This window comes from Chenopodium quinoa, unplaced genomic scaffold, assembly GCF_001683475.1.
Source record: "Chenopodium quinoa cultivar QQ74 unplaced genomic scaffold, ASM168347v1, whole genome shotgun sequence".
Classification (NCBI taxonomy): domain Eukaryota; kingdom Viridiplantae; phylum Streptophyta; class Magnoliopsida; order Caryophyllales; family Amaranthaceae; genus Chenopodium; species Chenopodium quinoa.
Genome location: NW_018743901.1, coordinates 1 through 27,771, shown reverse-complemented (window position 1 = coordinate 27,771; position 27,771 = coordinate 1). Strand labels below are relative to the sequence as shown.

At 30.3% G+C, this 27,771-nt stretch overlaps 1 protein-coding gene across 1 annotated transcript; it reads left to right on the top strand.

The window, feature by feature from the left end:
- The first annotated feature begins 24,066 nt into the window (after positions 1-24,066).
- On the top strand, positions 24,067-25,941 carry LOC110686879. Its single transcript, XM_021863490.1, has one exon. The coding sequence runs from the start codon at positions 24,067-24,069 to the stop codon at positions 25,939-25,941; it is 1,875 nt and encodes a 624-aa protein (XP_021719182.1).
- Positions 25,942-27,771: the final 1,830 nt, after the last annotated feature.

Sequence of the window (27,771 nt, the reverse complement as noted above, 5' to 3'; positions counted from 1 at the left end):
ATTCAAAGATGCTAATTGAATCATATGAAAGTCAAGCACATTCAAACAAATCTTTTTGAATCAACTGAAAGTCAAATGCAATTAAAAAAAAGTAATTAAATCAAGTGAAAGTCAAACACATTTAAACAAAGCTTTTTAAATCAAATGAAAGTTAAATCCATTCAAAAAAGCTAATTGAATCAAGTGAAAGTCTAGGTAATTCAAACAAAGCTTTTTGAATCAAATGGCTGTCAAATGCGTTAAACGATGCTAATTGAATCAAATGAGAGTCTAACACATTCAAACAAAGCTTTTTGAATCAAATGAAAGTCATAAGCATTCAACAAAGCTAATTGAATCAAATGAAAGTCAATGGCATTTTAACAAACCTAATTAAATCAAACGAAAGTCAATGGCATTCTAACAAACCTAATTAAATCAAATGAAAGTCAACCACATTCAAACAAAGCTAATTGAATCAAATGAAAGTTAACCACATTCAAACAAAGCATATTAAATCAAGTGAAAATCAAACACATTCAAACAAAGCTTTTTGAATCAAAAGAAAGTCAAATGATTTCAAAAAAGCTAATTGAATCAAGTGAAAGTCAAACAAATTCAAACATAGCTTTTTGAATCAAATGATTGTCAAATGCATTCAACGATACTAATTGAATCATATGAAAGTCAAACACATTCAAACAAATCTTTTCGAATCAAATGAAAGTCAAATGCATTCAACAAAGCAAATTGACTCAATTGAAAGTTAACCACATTCAAGCAAAGCTAATTGAATCAAATGAAAGTCAAACACATTTAAACAAAGCTATTTGAACCAAATGAAAGTCAAACACATTCAAGAAATGCTATTTGAATTAGATGAAAGTCAAACGAATTCAAAAAAGGTATTTAAATCAAGTGAAAGTCAAAATCATTCAAACAAAGCTATTTGAATCAAATTAATGTCAAACACATTCAAACAAAGCTTTTTGAATTAAATGAAAGTCAAATGCATTAAACAAAGCTAATTGATTCAAATGAAAGTCAATCACATTTAAACAAAGCTAATTTAATCAAATAATAATCAAACACATTCAAACAAAGCTTTTTCAATCAAATGAAATTCAAATGCATTCAAAATAGCGACTTGAATCAAGTGAAAGTGAAACAAAGCTCTTTGAATCAAATGATTGTCAAATCCATTCAACGATGCTAATTGAATCATATGAAAGTCAAGCACATTCAAACAAATCTTTTTGAAACAACTGAAAGTCAAATGCAATTAAAAAAAAGTAATTAAATCAAGTGAAAGTCAAACACATTTAAACAAAGCTTTTTAAATCAAATGAAAGTTAAATCCATTCAAAAAAGCTAAATGAATCAAGTGAAAGTCTAGGTAATTCAAACAAAGCTTTTTGAATCAAATGACTGTCAAATGCGTTAAACGATGCTAATTGAATCAAATGAGAGTCTAACACATTCAAACAAAGCTTTTTGAATCAAATGAAAGTCATAAGCATTCAACAAAGCTAATTGAATCAAATGAAAGTCAATGGCATTTTAACAAACCTAATTAAATCAAACGAAAGTCAATGGCATTCTAACAAACCTAATTAAATCAAATGAAAGTCAACCACATTCAAACAAAGCTAATTGAATCAAATGAAAGTTAACCACATTCAAACAAAGCATATTAAATCAAGTGAAAATCAAACACATTCAAACAAAGCTTTTTGAATCAAAAGAAAGTCAAATGATTTCAAAAAAGCTAATTGAATCAAGTGAAAGTCAAACAAATTCAAACATAGCTTTTTGAATCAAATGATTGTCAAATGCATTCAACGATACTAATTGAATCATATGAAAGTCAAACACATTCAAACAAATCTTTTCGAATCAAATGAAAGTCAAATGCATTCAACAAAGCAAATTGACTCAATTGAAAGTTAACCACATTCAAGCAAAGCTAGTTGAATCAAATGAAAGTCAAACACATTTAAACAAAGCTATTTGAACCAAATGAAAGTCAAACACATTCAAGAAATGCTATTTGAATCAGATGAAAGTCAAACGAATTCAAAAAAGGTATTTAAATCAAGTGAAAGTCAAAATCGTTCAAACAAAGCTATTTGAATCAAATTAATGTCAAACACATTCAAACAAAGCTTTTTGAATTAAATGAAAGTTAAATGCATTAAACAAAGCTAATTGATTCAAATGAAAGTCAATCACATTTAAACAAAGCTAATTTAATCAAATAAAAATCAAACACATTCAAACAAAGCTTTTTCAATCAAATGAAATTCAAATGCATTCAAAATAGCGACTTGAATCAAGTGAAAGTGAAACAAAGCTTTTTGAATCAAATGATTGTCAAATCCATTCAACGATGCTAATTGAATCATATGAAAGTCAAGCACATTCAAACAAATCTTTTTGAATCAACTGAAAGTCAAATGCAATTAAAAAAAAGTAATTAAATCAAGTGAAAGTCAAACACATTTAAACAAAGCTTTTTAAATCAAATGAAAGTTAAATCCATTCAAAAAAGCTAATTGAATCAAGTGAAAGTCTAGGTAATTCAAACAAAGCTTTTTGAATCAAATGGCTGTCAAATGCGTTAAACGATGCTAATTGAATCAAATGAGAGTCTAACACATTCAAACAAAGCTTTTTGAATCAAATGAAAGTCATATGCATTCAACAAAGCTAATTGAATCAAATGAAAGTCAATGGTATTTTAACAAACCTAATTAAATCAAACGAAAGTCAATGGCATTCTAACAAACCTAATTAAATCAAATGAAAGTCAACCACATTCAAACAAAGCTAATTGAATCAAATGAAAGTTAACCACATTCAAACAAAGCATATTAAATCAAGTGAAAATCAAACACATTCAAACAAAGCTTTTTGAATCAAAAGAAAGTCAAATGATTTCAAAAAAGCTAATTGAATCAAGTGAAAGTCAAACAAATTCAAACATAGCTCTTTGAATCAAATGATTGTCAAATGCATTCAACGATACTAATTGAATCATATGAAAGTCAAACACATTCAAACAAATCTTTTTGAATCAAATGAAAGTCAAATGCATTCAACAAATCAAATTGAATCAATTAAAAGTCAACCACATACAAACAAAGCTAATTAAATCCAATGGAAGGCAAACACATTCAAACAAAGCTATTAGAATCAAATGAAAGTCAAACACATTCAAACAATGCTATCTGAATAAAATGAAAGTCAAATGCATTCAAAAAAGATAATTAAATCAAACGAAAGTCAAACACATTCAGACAAAGCTAATTGCCTCAAATGAAAGTAAAAAACATTCAAACAAAGCTAATTAAATCATATGAAAGTCAAATGCTTTGAAAAAAGCTAATTGAATCAAGTAAAAGTCCAAAGAATTCAAACAAAGCTTTTTAAATCAAATGATTGTCAAATGCATTCAACGACGCTAATTGAATCATATGACAGTCAAACAAAACTTTTTGAATCAAATGAAAGTCAAATGCATTCAACAAAGCAAATTGACTCAATTGAAAGTTAACCACATTCAAGCAAAGCTAATTGAATCAAATGAAAGTCAAACACATTTAAACAAAGCCATTTGAACCAAATGAAAGTCAAACACATTCAAGAAATGCTATTTGAATCAGATGAAAGTCAAACGCATTCAAAAAAGGTATTTAAATCAAGTGAAAGTCAAAATCATTCAAACAAAGCTATTTGAATCAAATTAAAGTCAAACACATTCTAACAAAGCTTTTTGAATTAAATGAAAGTCAAATGCATTAAACAAAGCTAATTGATTCTAATGAAAGTCAATCACATTCAAACAACGCTAATTTAATCAAATAAAAATCAAACACATTCAAACAAAGCTTTTTCAATCAAATGAAATTCAAATGCATTTAAAATAGCGATTTGAATCAAGTGAAAGTCAAACAAAGCTTTTTGAATCAAATGATTGTCAAATCAATTCAAAGATGCTAATTGAATCATATGAAAGTCAAGCACATTCAAACAAATCTTTTTGAATCAACTGAAAGTCAAATGCAATTAAAAAAAAGTAATTAAATCAAGTGAAAGTCAAACACATTTAAACAAAGCTTTTTAAATCAAATGAAAGTTAAATCCATTCAAAAAAGCTAATTGAATCAAGTGAAAGTCTAGGTAATTCAAACAAAGCTTTTTGAATCAAATGACTGTCAAATGCGTTCAACGATGCTAATTGAATCAAATGAGAGTCTAACACATTCAAACAAAGCTTTTTGAATCAAATAAAAGTCATATGCATTCAACAAAGCTAATTCAATCAATTGAAAGTCAATGGCATTCTAACAAACCTAATTAAATCAAACGAAAGTCAATGTCATTCTAACAAACCTAATTGAATCAAATGAAAGTCAACCACATTCAAACAAAGCTAATTGAATCAAATGAAAGTTAACCACATTCAAACAAAGCATATTAAATCAAGTGAAAATCAAACACATTCAAACAAAGCTTTTTGAATCAAAAGAAAGTCAAATGATTTCAAAAAAGCTAATTGAATCAAGTGAAAGTCAAACAAATTCAAACATAGCTTTTAGAATCAAATGATTGTCAAATGCATTCAACGATACTAATTGAATCATATGAAAGTCAAACACATTCAAACAAATCTTTTTGAATCAAATTAAAGTCAAATGCATTCAACAGATCAAATTCAATCAATTAAAAGTCAACCACATACAAACAAAGCTAATTAAATCCAATGGAAGGCAAACACATTCAAACAAAGCTATTAGAATCAAATGAAAGTCAAACACATTCAAACAATGCTATCTGAATCAAGTGAAAGTCAAATGCATTCAAAAAAGATAATTAAATCAAATGAAAGTCAAACACATTCAGACAAAGCTAATTGCATCAAATGAAAGTCAAAAACACTCAAACAAAGCTAATTAAATCATATGAAAGTCAAATGCTTTAAAAAAAGCTAATTGAATCAAGTAAAAGTCCAAAGAATTCAAACAAAGCTTTTTGAATCAAATGATTGTCAAATGCATTCAACGAGGCTAATTGAATCATATGACAGTCGAACAAAACTTTTTGAATCAAATGAAAGTCAAATGCATTCAACAAAGCAAATTGACTCAATTGAAAGTTAACCACATTCAAGCAAAGCTAATTGAATCAAATGAAAGTCAAACACATTTAAACAATGCTATTTGAACCAAATGAAAGTCAAACACATTCAAGAAATGCTATTTGAATCAGATGAAAGTCAAACGCATTCAAAAAAGGTATTTAAATCAAGTGAGAGTCAAAATCATTCAAACAAAGCTATTTGAATCAAATAAAAGTCAAACACATTCAAACAAAGCTTTTTGAATTAAATAAAAGTCAAATGCATTAAACAAAGCTAATTGATTCAAATGAAAGTCAATCACATTCAAACAAAGCTAATTTAATCAAATAAAAATCAAACACATTCAAACTAAGCTTTTTCAATCAAATGAAATTCAAATGCATTTAAAATAGCGATTTGAATCAAGTGAAAGTCAAACAAAGCTTTTTGAATCAAATGATTGTCAAATCCATTCAACGATGCTAATTGAATCAAATGAAAGTCAAGCACATTCAAACAAATCTTTTTGAATCAACTGAAAGTCAAATGCAATTAAAAAAAAGTAACTAAATCAAGTGAAAGTCAAACACATTTAAACAAAGCTTTTTAAATCAAATGAAACTTAAATCCATTCAAAAAAGCTAATTGAATCAAGTGAAAGTCTAGGTAATTCAAACAAAGCTTTTTGAATCATATGACTGTCAAATGCGTTCAACGATGGTAATTGAATCAAATGAGAGTCAAACACATTCAAACAAAGCTTTTTGAATCAAATGAAAGTCATATGCATTCAACAAAGCTAATTGAATCAAATGAAAATCAATGGCATTCTAACAAACCTAATTAAATCAAACGAAAGTCAATGGCATTCTAACAAACCTAATTGAATCAAATGAAAGTCAACCACATTCAAACAAAGCTAATTGAATCAAATGAAAGTTAACCACATTCAAACAAAGCATATTAAATCAAGTGAAAATCAAACACATTCAAACAAAGCTTTTTGAATCAAAAGAAAGTCAAATGATTTCGAAAAAGCTAATTGAATCAAGTGAAAGTCAAACAAATTCAAACATAGCTTTTTGAATCAAATGATTGTCAAATGCATTCAACGATACTAATTGAATCATATGAAAGTCAAACACATTCAAACAAATCTTTTTGAATCAAATGAAAGTCAAATGCATTCAACAAAGCAAATTGACTCAATTGAAAGTTAACCGCATTCAAGCAAAGCTAATTGAATCAAATGAAAGTCAAACACATTTAAACAAAGCTATTTGAACCAAATGAAAGTCAAACACATTCAAGAAATGCTATTTGAATCAGATGAAAGTCAAACGAATTCAAAAAAGGTATTTAAATCAAGTGAAAGTCAAAATCATTCAAACAAAGCTATTTGAATCAAATTAAAGTCAAACACATTCAAACAAAGCTTTTTGAATTAAATGAAAGTCAAATGCATTAAACAAAGCTAATTGATTCAAATGAAAGTCAATCACATTTAAACAAAGCTAATTTAATCAAATAAAAATCAAACACATTCAAACAAAGCTTTTTCAATCAAATGAAATTCAAATGCATTCAAAATAGCGACTTGAATCAAGTGAAAGTGAAACAAAGCTTTTTGAATCAAATGATTGTCAAATCCATTCAACGATGCTAATTGAATCATATGAAAGTCAAGCACATTCAAACAAATCTTTTTGAATCAACTGAAAGTCAAATGCAATTAAAAAAAAGTAATTAAATCAAGTGAAAATCAAACACATTTAAACAAAGCTTTTTAAATCAAATGAAAGTTGAATCCATTCAAAAAAGCTAATTGAATCAAGTGAAAGTCTAGGTAATTCAAACAAAGCTTTTTGAATCAAATGACTGTCAAATGCGTTCAACGATGCTAATTGAATCAAATGAGAGTCTAACACATTCAAACAAAGCTTTTTGAATCAAATGAAAGTCATATGCATTCAACAAAGCTAATTGAATCAAATGAAAGTCAATGGCATTTTAACAAACCTAATTAAATCAAACGAAAGTCAATGGCATTCTAACAAACCTCATAGAATCAAATGAAATTCAACCACATTCAAACAAAGCTAATTGAATCAAATGAAAGTTAACCACATTCAAACAAAGCATATTAAATCAAGTAAAAATCAAACACATTCAAACAAAGCTTTTTGAATCAAAAGAAAGTCAAATGATTTCAAAAAAGCTAATTGAATCAAGTGAAAGTCAAACAAATTCAAACATAGCTTTTTGAAACAAATTATTGTCAAATGCATTCAACGATACTAATTGAATCATATGAAAGTCAAACACATTCAAACAAATCTTTTTGAATCAAATTAAAGTCAAATGCATTCAACAGATCAAATTGAATCAATTAAAAGTCAACCACATTCAAACAACGCTAATTAAATCCAATGGAAGGAAAACACATTCAAACAAAGCTATTTGAATCAAATGATTGTCAAATGCATTCAACGATACTAATTGAATCAAATGAAAGTCAACCACATTCAAACAAAGCTAATTGAATCAAATGAAAGTTAACCACATTCAAACAAAGCATATTAAATCAAGTGAAAATCAAACACATTCAAACAAAGCTTTTTGAATCAAAAGAAAGTCAAATGCTTTCAAAAAAGCTAATTGAATCAAGTAAAAGTCCAAAGAATTCAAACAAAGCTTTTTGAATCAAATGATTGTCAAATGCATTCAACGAGGCTAATTGAATCATATGACAGTCAAACAAAACTTTTTGAATCAAATGAAAGTCAAATGAATTCAACAAAGCAAATTGACTCAATTGAAAGTTAACCACATTCAAGCAAAGCTAATTGAATCAAATGAAAGTCAAACACATTTAAACAAAGCTATTTGAACCAAATGAAAGTCAAACACATTCAAGAAATGCTATTTGAATCAAATGAAAGTCAAACGCATTCAAAAAAGGTATTTAAATCAAGTGAAAGTCAAAATCATTCAAACAAAGCTATTTGAATCAAATTAAAGTCAAACACATTCAAACAAAGCTTTTTGAATTAAATGAAAGTCAAATGCATTAAACAAAGCTAATTGATTCAAATGAAAGTCAATCACATTTAAACAAAGCTAATTTAATCAAATAAAAATCAAACACATTCAAACAAAGCTTTTTCAATCAAATGAAATTCAAATGCATTCAAAATAGCGACTTGAATCAAGTGAAAGTGAAACAAAGCTTTTTGAATCAAATGATTGTCAAATCCATTCAACGATGCTAATTGAATCATATGAAAGTCAAGCACATTCAAACAAATCTTTTTGAATCAACTGAAAGTCAAATGCAATTAAAAAAAAGTAATTAAATCAAGTGAAAATCAAACACATTTAAACAAAGCTTTTTAAATCAAATGAAAGTTGAATCCATTCAAAAAAGCTAATTGAATCAAGTGAAAGTCTAGGTAATTCAAACAAAGGTTTTTGAATCAAATGACTGTCAAATGCGTTCAACGATGCTAATTGAATCAAATGAGAGTCTAACACATTCAAACAAAGCTTTTTGAATCAAATGAAAGTCATATGCATTCAACAAAGCTAATTGAATCAAATGAAAGTCAATGGTATTTTAACAAACCTAATTAAATCAAACGAAAGTCAATGGCATTCTAACAAACCTAATTAAATCAAATGAAAGTCAACCACATTCAAACAAAGCTAATTGAATCAAATGAAAGTTAACCACATTCAAACAAAGCATATTAAATCAAGTGAAAATCAAACACATTCAAACAAAGCTTTTTGAATCAAAAGAAAGTCAAATGATTTCAAAAAAGCTAATTGAATCAAGTGAAAGTCAAACAAATTCAAACATAGCTTTTAGAATCAAATGATTGTCAAATGCATTCAACGATACTAATTGAATCATATGAAAGTCAAACACATTCAAACAAATCTTTTTGAATCAAATTAAAGTCAAATGCATTCAACAGATCAAATTCAATCAATTAAAAGTCAACCACATACAAACAAAGCTAATTAAATCCAATGGAAGGCAAACACATTCAAACAAAGCTATTAGAATCAAATGAAAGTCAAACACATTCAAACAATGCTATCTGAATCAAGTGAAAGTCAAATGCATTCAAAAAAGATAATTAAATCAAATGAAAGTCAAACACATTCAGACAAAGCTAATTGCATCAAATGAAAGTCAAAAACACTCAAACAAAGCTAATTAAATCATATGAAAGTCAAATGCTTTAAAAAAAGCTAATTGAATCAAGTAAAAGTCCAAAGAATTCAAACAAAGCTTTTTGAATCAAATGATTGTCAAATGCATTCAACGAGGCTAATTGAATCATATGACAGTCGAACAAAACTTTTTGAATCAAATGAAAGTCAAATGCATTCAACAAAGCAAATTGACTCAATTGAAAGTTAACCACATTCAAGCAAAGCTAATTGAATCAAATGAAAGTCAAACACATTTAAACAATGCTATTTGAACCAAATGAAAGTCAAACACATTCAAGAAATGCTATTTGAATCAGATGAAAGTCAAACGCATTCAAAAAAGGTATTTAAATCAAGTGAGAGTCAAAATCATTCAAACAAAGCTATTTGAATCAAATAAAAGTCAAACACATTCAAACAAAGCTTTTTGAATTAAATAAAAGTCAAATGCATTAAACAAAGCTAATTGATTCAAATGAAAGTCAATCACATTCAAACAAAGCTAATTTAATCAAATAAAAATCAAACACATTCAAACTAAGCTTTTTCAATCAAATGAAATTCAAATGCATTTAAAATAGCGATTTGAATCAAGTGAAAGTCAAACAAAGCTTTTTGAATCAAATGATTGTCAAATCCATTCAACGATGCTAATTGAATCAAATGAAAGTCAAGCACATTCAAACAAATCTTTTTGAATCAACTGAAAGTCAAATGCAATTAAAAAAAAGTAACTAAATCAAGTGAAAGTCAAACACATTTAAACAAAGCTTTTTAAATCAAATGAAACTTAAATCCATTCAAAAAAGCTAATTGAATCAAGTGAAAGTCTAGGTAATTCAAACAAAGCTTTTTGAATCATATGACTGTCAAATGCGTTCAACGATGGTAATTGAATCAAATGAGAGTCAAACACATTCAAACAAAGCTTTTTGAATCAAATGAAAGTCATATGCATTCAACAAAGCTAATTGAATCAAATGAAAATCAATGGCATTCTAACAAACCTAATTAAATCAAACGAAAGTCAATGGCATTCTAACAAACCTAATTGAATCAAATGAAAGTCAACCACATTCAAACAAAGCTAATTGAATCAAATGAAAGTTAACCACATTCAAACAAAGCATATTAAATCAAGTGAAAATCAAACACATTCAAACAAAGCTTTTTGAATCAAAAGAAAGTCAAATGATTTCGAAAAAGCTAATTGAATCAAGTGAAAGTCAAACAAATTCAAACATAGCTTTTTGAATCAAATGATTGTCAAATGCATTCAACGATACTAATTGAATCATATGAAAGTCAAACACATTCAAACAAATCTTTTTGAATCAAATGAAAGTCAAATGCATTCAACAAAGCAAATTGACTCAATTGAAAGTTAACCGCATTCAAGCAAAGCTAATTGAATCAAATGAAAGTCAAACACATTTAAACAAAGCTATTTGAACCAAATGAAAGTCAAACACATTCAAGAAATGCTATTTGAATCAGATGAAAGTCAAACGAATTCAAAAAAGGTATTTAAATCAAGTGAAAGTCAAAATCATTCAAACAAAGCTATTTGAATCAAATTAAAGTCAAACACATTCAAACAAAGCTTTTTGAATTAAATGAAAGTCAAATGCATTAAACAAAGCTAATTGATTCAAATGAAAGTCAATCACATTTAAACAAAGCTAATTTAATCAAATAAAAATCAAACACATTCAAACAAAGCTTTTTCAATCAAATGAAATTCAAATGCATTCAAAATAGCGACTTGAATCAAGTGAAAGTGAAACAAAGCTTTTTGAATCAAATGATTGTCAAATCCATTCAACGATGCTAATTGAATCATATGAAAGTCAAGCACATTCAAACAAATCTTTTTGAATCAACTGAAAGTCAAATGCAATTAAAAAAAAGTAATTAAATCAAGTGAAAATCAAACACATTTAAACAAAGCTTTTTAAATCAAATGAAAGTTGAATCCATTCAAAAAAGCTAATTGAATCAAGTGAAAGTCTAGGTAATTCAAACAAAGCTTTTTGAATCAAATGACTGTCAAATGCGTTCAACGATGCTAATTGAATCAAATGAGAGTCTAACACATTCAAACAAAGCTTTTTGAATCAAATGAAAGTCATATGCATTCAACAAAGCTAATTGAATCAAATGAAAGTCAATGGCATTTTAACAAACCTAATTAAATCAAACGAAAGTCAATGGCATTCTAACAAACCTCATAGAATCAAATGAAATTCAACCACATTCAAACAAAGCTAATTGAATCAAATGAAAGTTAACCACATTCAAACAAAGCATATTAAATCAAGTAAAAATCAAACACATTCAAACAAAGCTTTTTGAATCAAAAGAAAGTCAAATGATTTCAAAAAAGCTAATTGAATCAAGTGAAAGTCAAACAAATTCAAACATAGCTTTTTGAAACAAATTATTGTCAAATGCATTCAACGATACTAATTGAATCATATGAAAGTCAAACACATTCAAACAAATCTTTTTGAATCAAATTAAAGTCAAATGCATTCAACAGATCAAATTGAATCAATTAAAAGTCAACCACATTCAAACAACGCTAATTAAATCCAATGGAAGGAAAACACATTCAAACAAAGCTATTTGAATCAAATGATTGTCAAATGCATTCAAGAAATGCTATTTGAATCAGATGAAAGTCAAACGAATTCAAAAAAGGTATTTAAATCAAGTGAAAGTCAAAATTATTCAAACAAAGCTATTTGAATCAAATTAGAGTCAAACACATTCAAACAAAGCTTTTTGAATTAAATGAAAGTCAAATGCATTAAACAAAGCTAATTGATTCAAATGAAAGTCAATCACATTTAAACAAAGCTAATTTAATCAAATAAAAATCAAACACATTCAAACAAAGCTTTTTCAATCAAATGAAATTCAAATGCATTCAAAATAGCGACTTGAATCAAGTGAAAGTGAAACAAAGCTTTTTGAATCAAATGATTGTCATATCCATTCAACGATGCTAATTGAATCATAGGAAAGTCAAGCACATTCAAACAAATCTTTTTGAATCAACTGAAAGTCAAATGCAATTAAAAAAAAAGTAATTAAATCAAGTGAAAGTCAAACACATTTAAACAAAGCTTTTTAAATCAAATGAAAGTTAAATACATTCAAAAAAGCTAATTGAATAAAGTGAAAGGCTAGGTAATTCAAACAAAGCTTTTTGAATTAAATGACTGTCAAATGCGTTAAACGATGGTAATTGAATCAAATGAGAGTCTAACACATTCAAACAAAGCTTTTTGAATCAAATGAAAGTCATATGCATTCAACAAAGCTAATTGAATCAAAAGAAAGTCAATGGCATTTTAACAAACCTAATTAAATCAAACGAAAGTCAATGGCATTCTAACAAACCTAATTAAATCAAATGAAAGTCAACCACATTCAAACAAAGCTAATTGAATCAAATGAAAGTTAACCACATTCAAACAAAGCATATTAAATCAAGTGAAAATCAAAACACATTCAAACAAAGCTTTTTGAATCAAAAGAAAGTCAAATGATTTCAAAAAAGCTAATTGAATCAAGTGAAAGTCAAACAAATTCAAACATAGCTTTTTGAATCAAATGATTGTCAAATGCATTCAACGATACTAATTGAATCATATGAAAGTCAAACACATTCAAACAAATCTTTTTGAATCAAATGAAAGTCAAATGCATTCAACAAATCAAATTGAATCAATTAAAAGTCAACCACATACAAACAAAGCTAATTAAATCCAATGGAAGGCAAACACATTCAAACAAAGCTATTAGAATCAAATGAAAGTCAAACACATTCAAACAATGCTATCTGAATCAAATGAAAGTCAAATGCATTCAAAAAAGATAATTAAATCAAACGAAAGTCAAACACATTCAGACAAAGCTAATTGCATCAAATGAAAGTCAAAAACATTCAAACAAAGCTAATTAAATCATATGAAAGTCAAATGCTTTGAAAAGAGCTAATTGAATCAAGTAAAAGTCCAAAGAATTCAAACAAAGCTTTTTAAATCAAATGATTGTCAAATGCATTCAACGAGGCTAATTGAATCATATGACAGTCAAACAAAACTTTTTGAATCAAATGAAAGTCAAATGCATTCAACAAAGCAAATTGACTCAATTGAAAGTTAACCGCATTCAAGCAAAGCTAATTGAATCAAATGAAAGTCAAACACATTTAAACAAAGCTATTTGAACCAAATGAAAGTCAAACACATTCAAGAAATGCTATTTGAATCAGATGAAAGTCAAACGAATTCAAAAAAGGTATTTAAATCAAGTGAAAGTCAAAACATTCAAACAAAGCTATTTGAATCAAATTAAAGTCAAACACATTCAAACAAAGCTTTTTGAATTAAATGAAAGTCAAATGCATTAAACAAAGCTAATTGATTCAAATGAAAGTCATTCACATTTAAACAAAGCTAATTTAATCAAATAAAAATCAAACACATTCAAACAAAGCTTTTTCAATCAAATGAAATTCAAATGCATTCAAAATAGCGACTTGAATCAAGTGAAAGTGAAACAAAGCTTTTTGAATCAAATGATTGTCAAATCCATTCAACGATGCTAATTGAATCATATGAAAGTCAAGCACATTCAAACAAATCTTTTTGAATCAACTGAAAGTCAAATGCAATTAAAAAAAAGTAATTAAATCAAGTGAAAGTCAAACACATTTAAACAAAGCTTTTTAAATCAAATGAAAGTTAAATCCATTCAAAAAAGCTAATTGAATCAAGTGAAAGTCTAGGTAATTCAAACAAAGCTTTTTGAATCAAATGACTGTCAAATGCGTTTAACGATGCTAATTGAGTCAAATGAAAGTCTAACACATTCAAACAAAGCTTTTTGAATCAAATGAAAGTCATATGCATTCAACAAAGCTAATTGAATCAAATGAAAGTCAATGGCATTTTAACAAACCTAATTAAATTAAACGAAAGTCAATGGCATTCTAACAAACCTCATAGAATCAAATGAAAGTCAACCACATTCAAACAAAGCTAATTGAATCAAATGAAAGTTAACCACATTCAAACAAAGCATATTAAATCAAGTGAAAATCAAACACATTCAAACAAAGCTTTTTGAATCAAAAGAAAGTCAAATGATTTCAAAAAAGCTAATTGAATCAAGTGAAAGTCAAACAAATTCAAACATAGCTTTTTGAATCAAATGATTATCAAATGCATTCAACGATACTAATTGAATCATATGAAAGTCAAACACATTCAAACAAATCTTTTTGAATCAAATGAAAGTCAAATGCATTCAACAAATCAAATTGAATCAATTAAAAGTCAACCACATTCAAACAAAGCTAATTAAATCAAATGGAAGGCAAACACATTCAAACAAAGCTATTTGAATCAAATGAAAGTCAAACACATTCAAACAATGCTATCTGAATCAAATGAAAGTCAAATGCATTCAAAAAAGATAATTAAATCAAACGAAAGTCAAACACATTCAGACAAAGCTAATAGCATCAAATGAAAGTCAAAAACATTCAAACAAAGCTAATTAAATCATATGAAAGTCCAATGCTTTGAAAAAAGCTATATGAATCAAGTAAAAGTCCGAAGAATTCAAACAAAGCTTTTTGAATCAAATGATTGTCAAATGCATTCAACGAGGCTAATTGAATCATATGACAGTCAAACAAAACTTTTTGAATCAAATGAAAGTCAAATGCATTCAACAAAGCAAATTGACTCAATTGAAAGTTAACCACATTCAAGCAAAGCTAATTGAATCAAATGAAAGTCAAACACATTTAAACAAAGCTATTTGAACCAAATGAAAGTCAAGCACATTCAAACAAATCTTTTTAAATCAACTGAAAGTCAAACGCATTCAAAAAAGGTATTTAAATCAAGTGAAAGTCAAAATCATTCAAACAAAGCTATTTGAATCAAATTAAAGTCAAACACATTCAAACAAAGATTTTTGAGTTAAATGAAAGTCAAATGCATTAAACAAAGCTAATTGATTCAAATGAAAGTCAATCACATTCAAACAAAGCTAATTTAATCAAATAAAAATCAAACACATTCAAACAAAGCTTTTTCAATCAAATGAAATTCAAATGCATTTAAAATAGCGATTTGAATCAAGTTAAAGTCAAACAAAGCTTTTTGAATCAAATGATTTTCAAATCCATTCAAAGATGCTAATTGAATCATATGAAAGTCAAGCACATTCAAACAAATCTTTTTGAATCAACTGAAAGTCAAATGCAATTAAAAAAAAGTAATTAAATCAAGTGAAAGTGAAACACATTTAAACAAAGCTTTTCAAATCAAAAGAAAGTTAAATCCATTCAAAAAAGCTAATTGAATCAAGTGAAAGTCTAGGTAATTCAAACAAAGCTTTTTGAATCAAATGACTGTCAAATGCGTTCAACGATGCTAATTGAATCAAATGAGAGTCAAACTCATTCAAACAAAGCTTTTTGAATCAAATGAAAGTCATATGCATTCAACAAAGCTAATTGAATCAAATGAAAGTCAATGGCATTTTAACAAACCTAATTAAATCAAACGAAAGTCAATGGCATTCTAACAAACCTCATAGAATCAAATGAAAGTCAACCACATTCAAACAAAGCTAATTGAATCAAATGAAAGTTAACCACATTCAAACAAAGCATATTAAATAAAGTGAAAATCAAACACATTCAAACAAAGCTTTTTGAATCAAAAGAAAGTCAAATGATTTCAAAAAAGCTAATTGAATCAAGTGAAAGTCAAACAAATTCAAACATAGCTTTTTGAAAGAAATTATTGTCAAATGCATTCAACGATACTAATTGAATCATATGAAAGTCAAACACATTCAAACAAATCTTTTTGAATCAAATTAAAGTCAAATGCATTCAACAGATCAAATTCAATCAATTAAAAGTCAACCACATTCAAACAAAGCTAATTAAATCCAATGGAAGGAAAACACATTCAAACAAAGCTATTTGAATCAAATGATTGTCAAATGCATTCAACGATACTAATTGAATCATATGAAAGTCAAACACATTCAAACAAATCTTTTTGAATCAAATGAAAGTCAAATGCATTCAACAAAGCAAATTGACTCAATTGAAAGTTAACCACATTCAAGCAAAGCTAATTGAATCAAATGAAAGTCAAACACATTTAAACAAAGCTATTTGAACCAAATGAAAGTCAAACACATTCAAGAAATGCTATTTGAATCAGATGAAAGTTAAACGAATTCAAAAAAGGTATTTAAATCAAGTGAAAGTCAAAATCATTCAAACAAAGCTATTTGAGTCAAATTAGAGTCAAACACATTCAAACAAAGCTTTTTGAATTAAATGAAAGTCAAATGCATTAAACAAAGCTAATTGATTCAAATGAAAGTCATTCACATTTAAACAAAGCTAATTTAATCAAATAAAAATCAAACACATTCAAACAAAGCTTTTTCAATCAAATGAAATTCAAATGCATTCAAAATAGCGACTTGAATCAAGTGAAAGTGAAACAAAGCTTTTTGAATCAAATGATTGTCAAATCCATTCAACGATGCTAATTGAATCATATGAAAGTCAAGCACATTCAAACAAATCTTTTTGAATCAACTGAAAGTCAAATGCAATTAAAAAAAAGTAATTAAATCAAGTGAAAGTCAAACACATTTAAACAAAGCTTTTTAAATCAAATGAAAGTTAAATCCATTCAAAAAAGCTAATTGAATCAAGTGAAAGTCTAGGTAATTCAAACAAAGCTTTTTGAATCAAATGACTGTCAAATGCGTTTAACGATGCTAATTGAGTCAAATGAAAGTCTAACACATTCAAACAAAGCTTTTTGAATCAAATGAAAGTCATATGCATTCAACAAAGCTAATTGAATCAAATGAAAGTCAATGGCATTTTAACAAACCTAATTAAATTAAACGAAAGTCAATGGCATTCTAACAAACCTCATAGAATCAAATGAAAGTCAACCACATTCAAACAAAGCTAATTGAATCAAATGAAAGTTAACCACATTCAAACAAAGCATATTAAATCAAGTGAAAATCAAACACATTCAAACAAAGCTTTTTGAATCAAAAGAAAGTCAAATGATTTCAAAAAAGCTAATTGAATCAAGTGAAAGTCAAACAAATTCAAACATAGCTTTTTGAATCAAATGATTATCAAATGCATTCAACGATACTAATTGAATCATATGAAAGTCAAACACATTCAAACAAATCTTTTTGAATCAAATGAAAGTCAAATGCATTCAACAAATCAAATTGAATCAATTAAAAGTCAACCACATTCAAACAAAGCTAATTAAATCAAATGGAAGGCAAACACATTCAAACAAAGCTATTTGAATCAAATGAAAGTCAAACACATTCAAACAATGCTATCTGAATCAAATGAAAGTCAAATGCATTCAAAAAAGATAATTAAATCAAACGAAAGTCAAACACATTCAGACAAAGCTAATAGCATCAAATGAAAGTCAAAAACATTCAAACAAAGCTAATTAAATCATATGAAAGTCCAATGCTTTGAAAAAAGCTATATGAATCAAGTAAAAGTCCGAAGAATTCAAACAAAGCTTTTTGAATCAAATGATTGTCAAATGCATTCAACGAGGCTAATTGAATCATATGACAGTCAAACAAAACTTTTTGAATCAAATGAAAGTCAAATGCATTCAACAAAGCAAATTGACTCAATTGAAAGTTAACCACATTCAAGCAAAGCTAATTGAATCAAATGAAAGTCAAACACATTTAAACAAAGCTATTTGAACCAAATGAAAGTCAAGCACATTCAAACAAATCTTTTTAAATCAACTGAAAGTCAAACGCATTCAAAAAAGGTATTTAAATCAAGTGAAAGTCAAAATCATTCAAACAAAGCTATTTGAATCAAATTAAAGTCAAACACATTCAAACAAAGATTTTTGAGTTAAATGAAAGTCAAATGCATTAAACAAAGCTAATTGATTCAAATGAAAGTCAATCACATTCAAACAAAGCTAATTTAATCAAATAAAAATCAAACACATTCAAACAAAGCTTTTTCAATCAAATGAAATTCAAATGCATTTAAAATAGCGATTTGAATCAAGTTAAAGTCAAACAAAGCTTTTTGAATCAAATGATTTTCAAATCCATTCAAAGATGCTAATTGAATCATATGAAAGTCAAGCACATTCAAACAAATCTTTTTGAATCAACTGAAAGTCAAATGCAATTAAAAAAAAGTAATTAAATCAAGTGAAAGTCAAACACATTTAAACAAAGCTTTTCAAATCAAAAGAAAGTTAAATCCATTCAAAAAAGCTAATTGAATCAAGTGAAAGTCTAGGTAATTCAAACAAAGCTTTTTGAATCAAATGACTGTCAAATGCGTTCAACGATGCTAATTGAATCAAATGAGAGTCAAACTCATTCAAACAAAGCTTTTTGAATCAAATGAAAGTCATATGCATTCAACAAAGCTAATTGAATCAAATGAAAGTCAATGGCATTTTAACAAACCTAATTAAATCAAACGAAAGTCAATGGCATTCTAACAAACCTCATAGAATCAAATGAAAGTCAACCACATTCAAACAAAGCTAATTGAATCAAATGAAAGTTAACCACATTCAAACAAAGCATATTAAATAAAGTGAAAATCAAACACATTCAAACAAAGCTTTTTGAATTAAAAGAAAGTCAAATGATTTCAAAAAAGCTAATTGAATCAAGTGAAAGTCAAACAAATTCAAACATAGCTTTTTGAAAGAAATTATTGTCAAATGCATTCAACGATACTAATTGAATCATATGAAAGTCAAACACATTCAAACAAATCTTTTTGAATCAAATTAAAGTCAAATGCATTCAACAGATCAAATTCAATCAATTAAAAGTCAACCACATTCAAACAAAGCTAATTAAATCCAATGGAAGGAAAACACATTCAAACAAAGCTATTTGAATCAAATGATTGTCAAATGCATTCAACGATACTAATTGAATCATATGAAAGTCAAACACATTCAAACAAATCTTTTTGAATCAAATGAAAGTCAAATGCATTCAACAAAGCAAATTGACTCAATTGAAAGTTAACCACATTCAAGCAAAGCTAATTGAATCAAATGAAAGTCAAACACATTTAAACAAAGCTATTTGAACCAAATGAAAGTCAAACACATTCAAGAAATGCTATTTGAATCAGATGAAAGTTAAACGAATTCAAAAAAGGTATTTAAATCAAGTGAAAGTCAAAATCATTCAAACAAAGCTATTTGAGTCAAATTAGAATCAAACACATTCAAACAAAGCTTTTTGAATTAAATGAAAGTCAAATGCATTAAACAAAGCTAATTGATTCAAATGAAAGTCAATCACATTTAAACAAAGCTAATTTAATCAAATAAAAATCAAACACATTCAAACAAAGCTTTTTCAATCAAATGAAATTCAAATGCATTCAAAATAGCTACTTGAATCAAGTGAAAGTGATACAAAGCTTTTTGAATCAAATGATTGTCAAATCCATTCAATTATGCTAATTGAATCATATGAAAGTCAAGCACATTCAAACAAATCTTTTTGAATCAACTGAAAGTCAAATGCAATTAAAAAAAAGTAATTAAATCAAGTGAAAGTAAAACACATTTAAACAAAGCTTTTTAAATCAAATGAAAGTTAAATACATTCAAAAAAGCTAATTGAATAAAGTGAAAGTCTAGGTAATTCAAACAAAGCTTTTTGAATTAAATGACTGTCAAATGCGTTAAACGATGCTAATTGAATCAAATGAGAGTCTAACACATTCAAACAAAGCTTTTTGAATCAAATGTAAGTCATATGCATTCAACAAAGCTAATTAAATCAAAAGAAAGTCAATGGCATTTTAACAAATCTAATTAAATCAAACGAAAGTCAATGGCATTCTAACAAACCTAATTAAATCAAAAGAAAGTCAACCACATTCAAACAAAGCTAATTGAATCAAATGAAAGTTAACCACATTCAAACAAAGCATATTAAATCAAGTGAAAATCAAACACATTCAAACAAAGCTTTTTGAATCAAAAGAAAGTCAAATGATTTCAAAAAAGCTAATTGAATCAAGTGAAAGTCAAACAAATTCAAACATAGCTTTTTGAATCAAATGATTGTCAAATGCATTCAACGATACTAATTGAATCATATGAAAGTCGAACACATTCAAACAAATCTTTTTGAATCAAATGAAAGTCAAATGCATTCAACAAATCAAATTGAATCAATTAAAAGTCAACCACATTCAAACAAAGCTATTTGAATCAAATTAAAGTCAAACACATTCAAACAAAGCTTTTTGAATTAAATGAAAGTCAAATGCATTAAACAAAGCTAATTGATTCTAATGAAAGTCAGTCACATTCAAACAAAGCTAATTTAATCAAATAAAAATCAAACACATTCAAACAAAGCTTTTTCAATCAAATGAAATTCAAATGCATTCAAAATAGCGATTTGAATCAAGTGAAAGTCAAACAAAGCTTTTTGAATCAAATGATTGTCAAATCCATTCAACGATGCTAATTGAATCATATGAAAGTCATGCACATTCAAACAAATCTTTTTGAATCAACTGAAAGTCAAATGCAATTAAAAAAAAGTAATTAAATCAAGTGAAAGTCAATTACATTTAAACAAAGCTTTTTAAATCAAATGAAAGTTAAATCTAGTCAAAAAAGTTAATTGAATCAAGTGAAAGTCTAGGTAATCCAAACAAAGCTTTTTGAATCAAATGACTGTCAAATGCGTTCAACGATGCTAATTGAATCAAATGAGAGTCAAACACATTCAAAAAAAGCTTTTTGAATCAAATGAAAGTCATATGCATTCAACAAAGCTAATTGAATCTAATGAAAGTCAATGGCATTCTAACAAACCTAATTAAATCAAACGAAAGTCAATGGCATTCTAACAAACCTAATTGAATCAAATGAAAGTCAACCACATTTAAACAAAGCTAATTGAATCAAATGAAAGTTAACCACATTCAAACAAAGCATATTAAATCAAGTGAAAATCAAACACAATCAAACAAAGCTTTTGAATCAAAAGAAAGTCAAATGATTTCAAAAAAGCTAATTGAATCAAGTGAAAGTCAAACAAATTCAAACATAGCTTTTTGAAACAAATTATTGTCAAATGCATTTAACGATACTAATTGAATCATATGAAAGTCAAACACATTCAAACAAATCTTTTTGAATCAAATTAAAGTCAAATGCATTCAACAGATCAAATTGAATCAATTAAAAGTCAACCACATTCAAACAAAGCTAATTGAATCAAATTAAAGTCAAACACATTCAAACAAAGCTTTTTGAATTAAATGAAAGTCAAATGCATTAAACAAAGCTAATTGATTCAAATGAAAGTCAATCACATTCAAACAAAGCTAATTTAATCAAATGAAAATCAAACACATTCAAACAAAGCTTTTTCAATCAAATGAAATTCAAATGCATTCAAAATAGCGATTTGAATCAAGTGAAAGTCAAACAAAGCTTTTTGAATCAAATGATTGTCAAATCCATTCAACGATGCTAATTGAATCATATGAAAGTCAAGCACATTCAAACAAATCTTTTTGAATCAACTGAAAGTCAAACGCATTCAAAAAAGGTATTTAAATCAAGTGAAAGTGATCAGTGGCCATTTGGCCCACTTTTCTACTTCGTTTCTTCCCCGATTGAGCCCTTTGTTTGCCCTTTTTCCTCTATTTTAGCTTAGTTTTGTTATTATTGAGCATATTTGTTACTTGGAGTGGTTTTGAGTCATTTTTGGCTCATTTCCTAAGGTTTTATTCCCTCTCCTTTAACCCATTTCAATTTGCTCCTATTAGAACCTTTCCTATGATTTGTGTTTTCCATCTTACAGGTCCTCCCGTGGCTAAGAAAGCAAGGATTGGATGCAAGGATTAGGCATGCTTTTGAGTCAAAGGGATTGGAGCATTAAAGCCCAAAATATGAAGGAAAGAAGAGTTCAGAGCGGGCGCTCTAGATATGGAGCGGGCGCTCTGTATTCCTTGCTGCAGAAAAACCAAGTACCCAACCCTCAGAGCGGGCGCTCTAATGTTGAAGCGGGCGCTCTAGCTCCCAGAATAATCAGAGCATTTTCTGCGAGACTTCAGAGCGGGCGCTCTGGCCTTAGAGCGGGCGCTCCGTGTTCCCCTGACCGATTTGAACTCTGCTACACGCGTAGGCCGACGGCTCTAATTATTTTACTCTGCACGTGATGCCTAAAATTTTGGGCCTTGATTTGGGTTAGGTTTGAGAGGAGGGTATAAATACCTCTCTTCCTTGTAATTGGGGGGAGAGAGGTATGTAGAGAGAGAAATATTAGAAAATCAGATTTCAGCTTATTGTTTTTTTTCTTTCTTTTGCACTTTAGATTAGTTAGGGTTTAGTTCCTCATTAGATCTAAAACACTACTCTTTGTTACTCTCTTTCATTTTCAATCCAAGATTAAATCTTTTGGTATTATTTCTATCCCTACTCTTTATTTATTGCTTTATTTATCTATTTTAATTAGTTTTAGCTTATCTTTAGTTGTTATTTCAAGTCAATAGAATAGTTTAATATCTTAGTTGCCTCCTTGTTTAAACTTGCAATTTCTGGTTTTGATCCTTTATTTTCTTGCTATTAGTATAATATTATCCTTATTTGCTTAGATTTCATGCTATTTAGAATAGATTACAAGTAGACTTAACATATTCTCTTCAAAGTTAACTTCTTTAGTAAAGTTTAATCATCCTATTTTCTGGTTTTAGCCATGTTTCTCTCATTAAACTTAGTTTTTGCTTTTGTTAATGTTCTTGTGTGCTTTGGTATGACCCTTCCTTCTCTAGGCTAGGTTTCTAGCTAGGGGAGGGGGAAATGATGAACTAATGATGAAATGAATGATATGTGGTGCAAGATTGGGTAGATTGAGAAGTTTTGCAATTGATTCCAACCTAGGTTTTAATTGTTAGGAATTAGAGATTGATCACCTCTAAGACCCTATTTTGTGTTGCATGCTAGTTGCGCGAGAGTGAGCTTGTATGTGATGATGACTAGGTTAGGGATGACCTCGACCACCGAGGCGGGGTTGGGTAGGCGGTGTTTAGGTGAGCCCGAGAGGGAATCCTAGATGTTGGACCATAGGCCCCAATTGTTTGGTTGACCGATTGAACCATTCTTGTTGCCTCTAATTGTTGAAATCATTGTTAGTTAGGAATTCTCCCCTATCCCCTAGTGTTTGCTATTCCTTGATTTTCGAAGTTTTATATCTCTGCTTGTTGCTTGTTAATTTAGTTCTTAGTTTATTTGTTTCCCTAGTAGCTATAGATAAATCCATCAAAAATTTATTCCTCCCTTTTCAATTGACTTATAAGTGATCTAAGCAAGAGACGTTTGACCTTCCCTGAGGATTCGACCCCTCTTCCACTATGCTACCTTTGGTTAGTTTAGGACGTGGGTTTTCTTTTTATTCTTGACTCGACCTTTAGGAACTAACGACACCTAGGGGGCCGATCAAGTTTTGGCGCCGTTGCCGGGGAACGGCAACATTGTTTATTGCTTAGTTATCTTGTTTTTCAATTGTTTTCTACTTCTATCCTTCTATTTTTCATTTATTTCTCCGTTGTTGTCATTCGCTAATTGTCTGCTTAGCTGTGTTGAATGCTTAGAAGATCACAGGGACCACCTACTCACGACCTCGATCTCGACATTGACCGCACTCTAAGGCGAGTGAGGAGACTATTTGTTGAACAAACGGGTGAGGAGGAGGAGTTCTTTGATTCTTCTAGTGATATTTCTTCAGACATGGGGGATGCCAATGGCGCTCTTTTTGGTGACTTTGGTAATCCGGGTAGTCATGAATTGCAATGTGGGATTCTACTTCCTACAACGGAAACAAATTTCACTATCCACCCGCACTACACTCAAATGGTGCGTGGAGATCAATTTTCTGGAGCAGCTCATGAAGATCCGATAGAGCATTTGGACAAATTTCTCGAGACATGTGCTTTACTCCAAACCAACCAAGTCACTCAAGAATACATCCGGATGCACCTTTTTCGGTATTCGCTCACAGGCAAGGCTTATAGGTGGCTCAAAAACCTAAAGCCCGGCTCGTTGGCCTCATGGAGAGACACGGCCAAAGCTTTCTTGAACAAGTTCATTCTCGAAGACAAATCAACCGAATTGAGGCAGAAAATTTCATCATTTAGGCAAGAAAGGTATGAATCTTTGGGGGAAGCTTGGGACCGGTTTAAAGAGTATGTGAGAGCTTGCCCACACCATGAGTTTGACAAGCAACTTCTCATCAAGTTCTTCTATGATGGTCTTGACGACATACCCAAGCAAAATTTGAATTCCGGATGTGGTGGACATATTAGCAAGGTGCCTCAAGCTCAATTGGAGGACACCATAGAGGAAGTTGTGAGGTATTATTCTACGAGTGGTGGAAGAAGAAGAGGTGAAGAGAGAGCTTCGGGCAAATTCGAGCTTGATCAAGGTTCACTCAAGGCTCTTATGGAACAAGTCATTGACAAGAAGCTGGGAAATAGCCAAGGGTCTTCATCTTCCTCCACCAATCAAGTACACTCTTTCTCTTGTGAGAATTGTGGGGGTACCAACCATGATATATCATATTGTGGTGGTCGAGACCCCGAACATGTAGCGGCAATGGGGTACATGAACAATCAACGTGATAATTGGAGAGCCCCCAATGCCAATTATGGTAATAGATTTCAAGATGCAAGTGGCCCAAGCCACAACACGGGTCAAATGGCTCCCTTTCCAAATCCAAATGCTAGCAATCACCCTAGAGCACCATTCAAGCAAGGACCACCCAACCAATTTCAGAATTTCCAACCCAACCCTTCCATGCAAAATGATCCTAATCAACAAATGCTCATGGAAACTCTCAATAGAATCCAATCAAGCCTATCCGCCATGGATCAAAGAATAACCAATAGTGAGCGAAAAGCGGATCAAAGGCATCAAGAGGTCACCGCACATCAAAAGATGATGGATAATCAAGTGGCTCAACTCGCCGAGAGGGTGACCAATCTAGCCAATGAGAAGCTCCCGGGCCAACCTACTACCAACCCGGCTACCACCCATCATATCAAAGCTATCTCTCTTAGGTCCGGAAAGTCTTATGAGGGGCCTAGGAGTGATCAATCGGAGAACAACAAGGAGGGTGAAGAGCAAGTGGTTGAAGAGGTCAATGGAGATAGCCAAGGTCAAATAATTGACAATAGTGTTGAAGGAAGCATTGAGAAGAAGAAGGGTGAAGGTAGTGAAAAGAGCAAGGAAGTTGGGAAAGACAAGCAACCATCAACATCTTATCAATCATCAAGGTTTGAACCACCACCGCCTTATCCCGAGAGGATTGTTGAGAGGAGATTGAATGACAAGTACAACAAGTTTATGGCTATGCTCAAGTCACTTCACATCAACATTCCATTCCTTGAAGCCATGACTCAAATGCCACCCTATGCAAAATTCCTCAAGGAACTCCTCTCCAACAAAAAAGAAGCTAAGTGATGAGTGTATCACTCTTCCTCATCAAGTTAGTGCCCTAGTGCAAAGAACCTTGCCTACCAAGCAATGTGATCCGGGAAGCTTCACTCTTCCGGTCAAGATTGGTGATATGGAGACCACGGGTGCACTAGCCGATCTTGGGGCAAGTGTGAGCCTCATGCCACTATCCATTGCAAAGAAGCTCAAGTTCGAGATGATACCTTCAAGAAAGGTGATTCAATTAGCCGACCGGTCCACAAAATTCCCATGCGGTGAGTTAGAAGACGTTCCTATCAAGATTGGGAATTTGTTTGTGCCTTGCGATTTTGTGGTGATGGATATGGAGGAGGACCCTCATACTCCTCTTATCCTTGGAAGAGAGGCACTCAAGACCATGGGAGCGGTCGTCAATTGCAAAGATAATACCATTACATGTGAGGTGGCCAATGAGAAGTACAAGTTTGAATTCTCAAAGACTTTGAAGCAACCTATGGTAGAGAAGATTTGGCGGTGGACTTGGTGGACTCCGAACTTGATGAATTGGTGAAGTCTCATGAGGTAATTAAAGACAAGGGTGATGAAGACCTCCCATGTGAGGAGGTGGGTGAAGGAGAATCTTTGTGTGCCTTGGAGGTTGAAAGCCTTGAAGGTGAAACTCATCCCGAGACTCAAGGAGCCGTGGATGAGCTCCCATCGATCCAAAGTGAGTCTAAGGAGGAGAGTTCCACGCCTCCTCCCAAGGTAGAACTAAAACCCCTCCCTCCTTCTCTCAAATATGCTTATTTGGATGATGATTGCTTACATCCTATTATTGTCAATGCTAACCTCGATGACACCTCATTGCAAAAATTAATTGAGATTTTTAAAAAAATATAGGAGTGTTATCGGTATAGCATTGGTGATATTAAGGGGATTAGCCCTAGCTTGTGTATGCATCGCATTCATCTTGAGGATGATCATGCCTCTTCCATTGAACCTCAAAGGCGGTTGAATCCGACTTTGAAGGAAGTGGTTAAGAAGGAAATCCTCAAACTACGTGAAGCGGGGATCATTTATGCTATCTCCGATAGCAAATGGGTGAGCCCGGTTCATGTGGTTCCCAAAAAAGGGAGGCATGACCATCATACAAGATGACAAGGGAATGATATCTCCACCCGCACTGTCACGGGTGGAGAATGTGCATTGACTATAGGAGGCTTAATAAAGCCACTAGAAAAGATCATTTCCCCTTGCCATTTATCGATCAAATGTTGGAAAGGTTGGTGAAGCATTCACACTATTGTTTTCTTGATGGTTATTCGGGTTTCTTTCAAATCCCAATTCACCCGGATGACCAACATAAAACAACCTTCACTTGTCCATTTGGGACATTTGCCTACCGAAGGATGCCCTTCGGATTGTGCAATGCCCCATCGACTTTCCAACGATGTATGACAGCAATCTTTTCTGATATGATCGAAAATGCAATAGAAGTTTTCATGGATGATTTCAGTGTTTGTGGTTCGTCTTTTGACCTATGCTTGCACAATCTCGAAAAGGTTTTAAAGAGGTGTCAAGAGACGAACCTTGTGTTGAATTGGGAAAAGTGCCATTTTATGGTCGAGGAGGGCATTGTCCTCGGGCATAAAGTGTCCATTAATGGTATTGAGGTAGACCCGGCAAAGGTCTCGGCGATAGAAAAGCTACCCCCACCATCATCGGTGACCGGGGTACGTTGCCTTCTTGGGGCACGCCGGCTTCTATCGCCGATTTATCAAAGATTTTGCACAAATAGCGAGACCTTTGACGAGTTTACTTCAAAAAGAGGTGGAGTTCAAATTCGATGATGCTTGCACTAAGGCATTTGAAACCTTG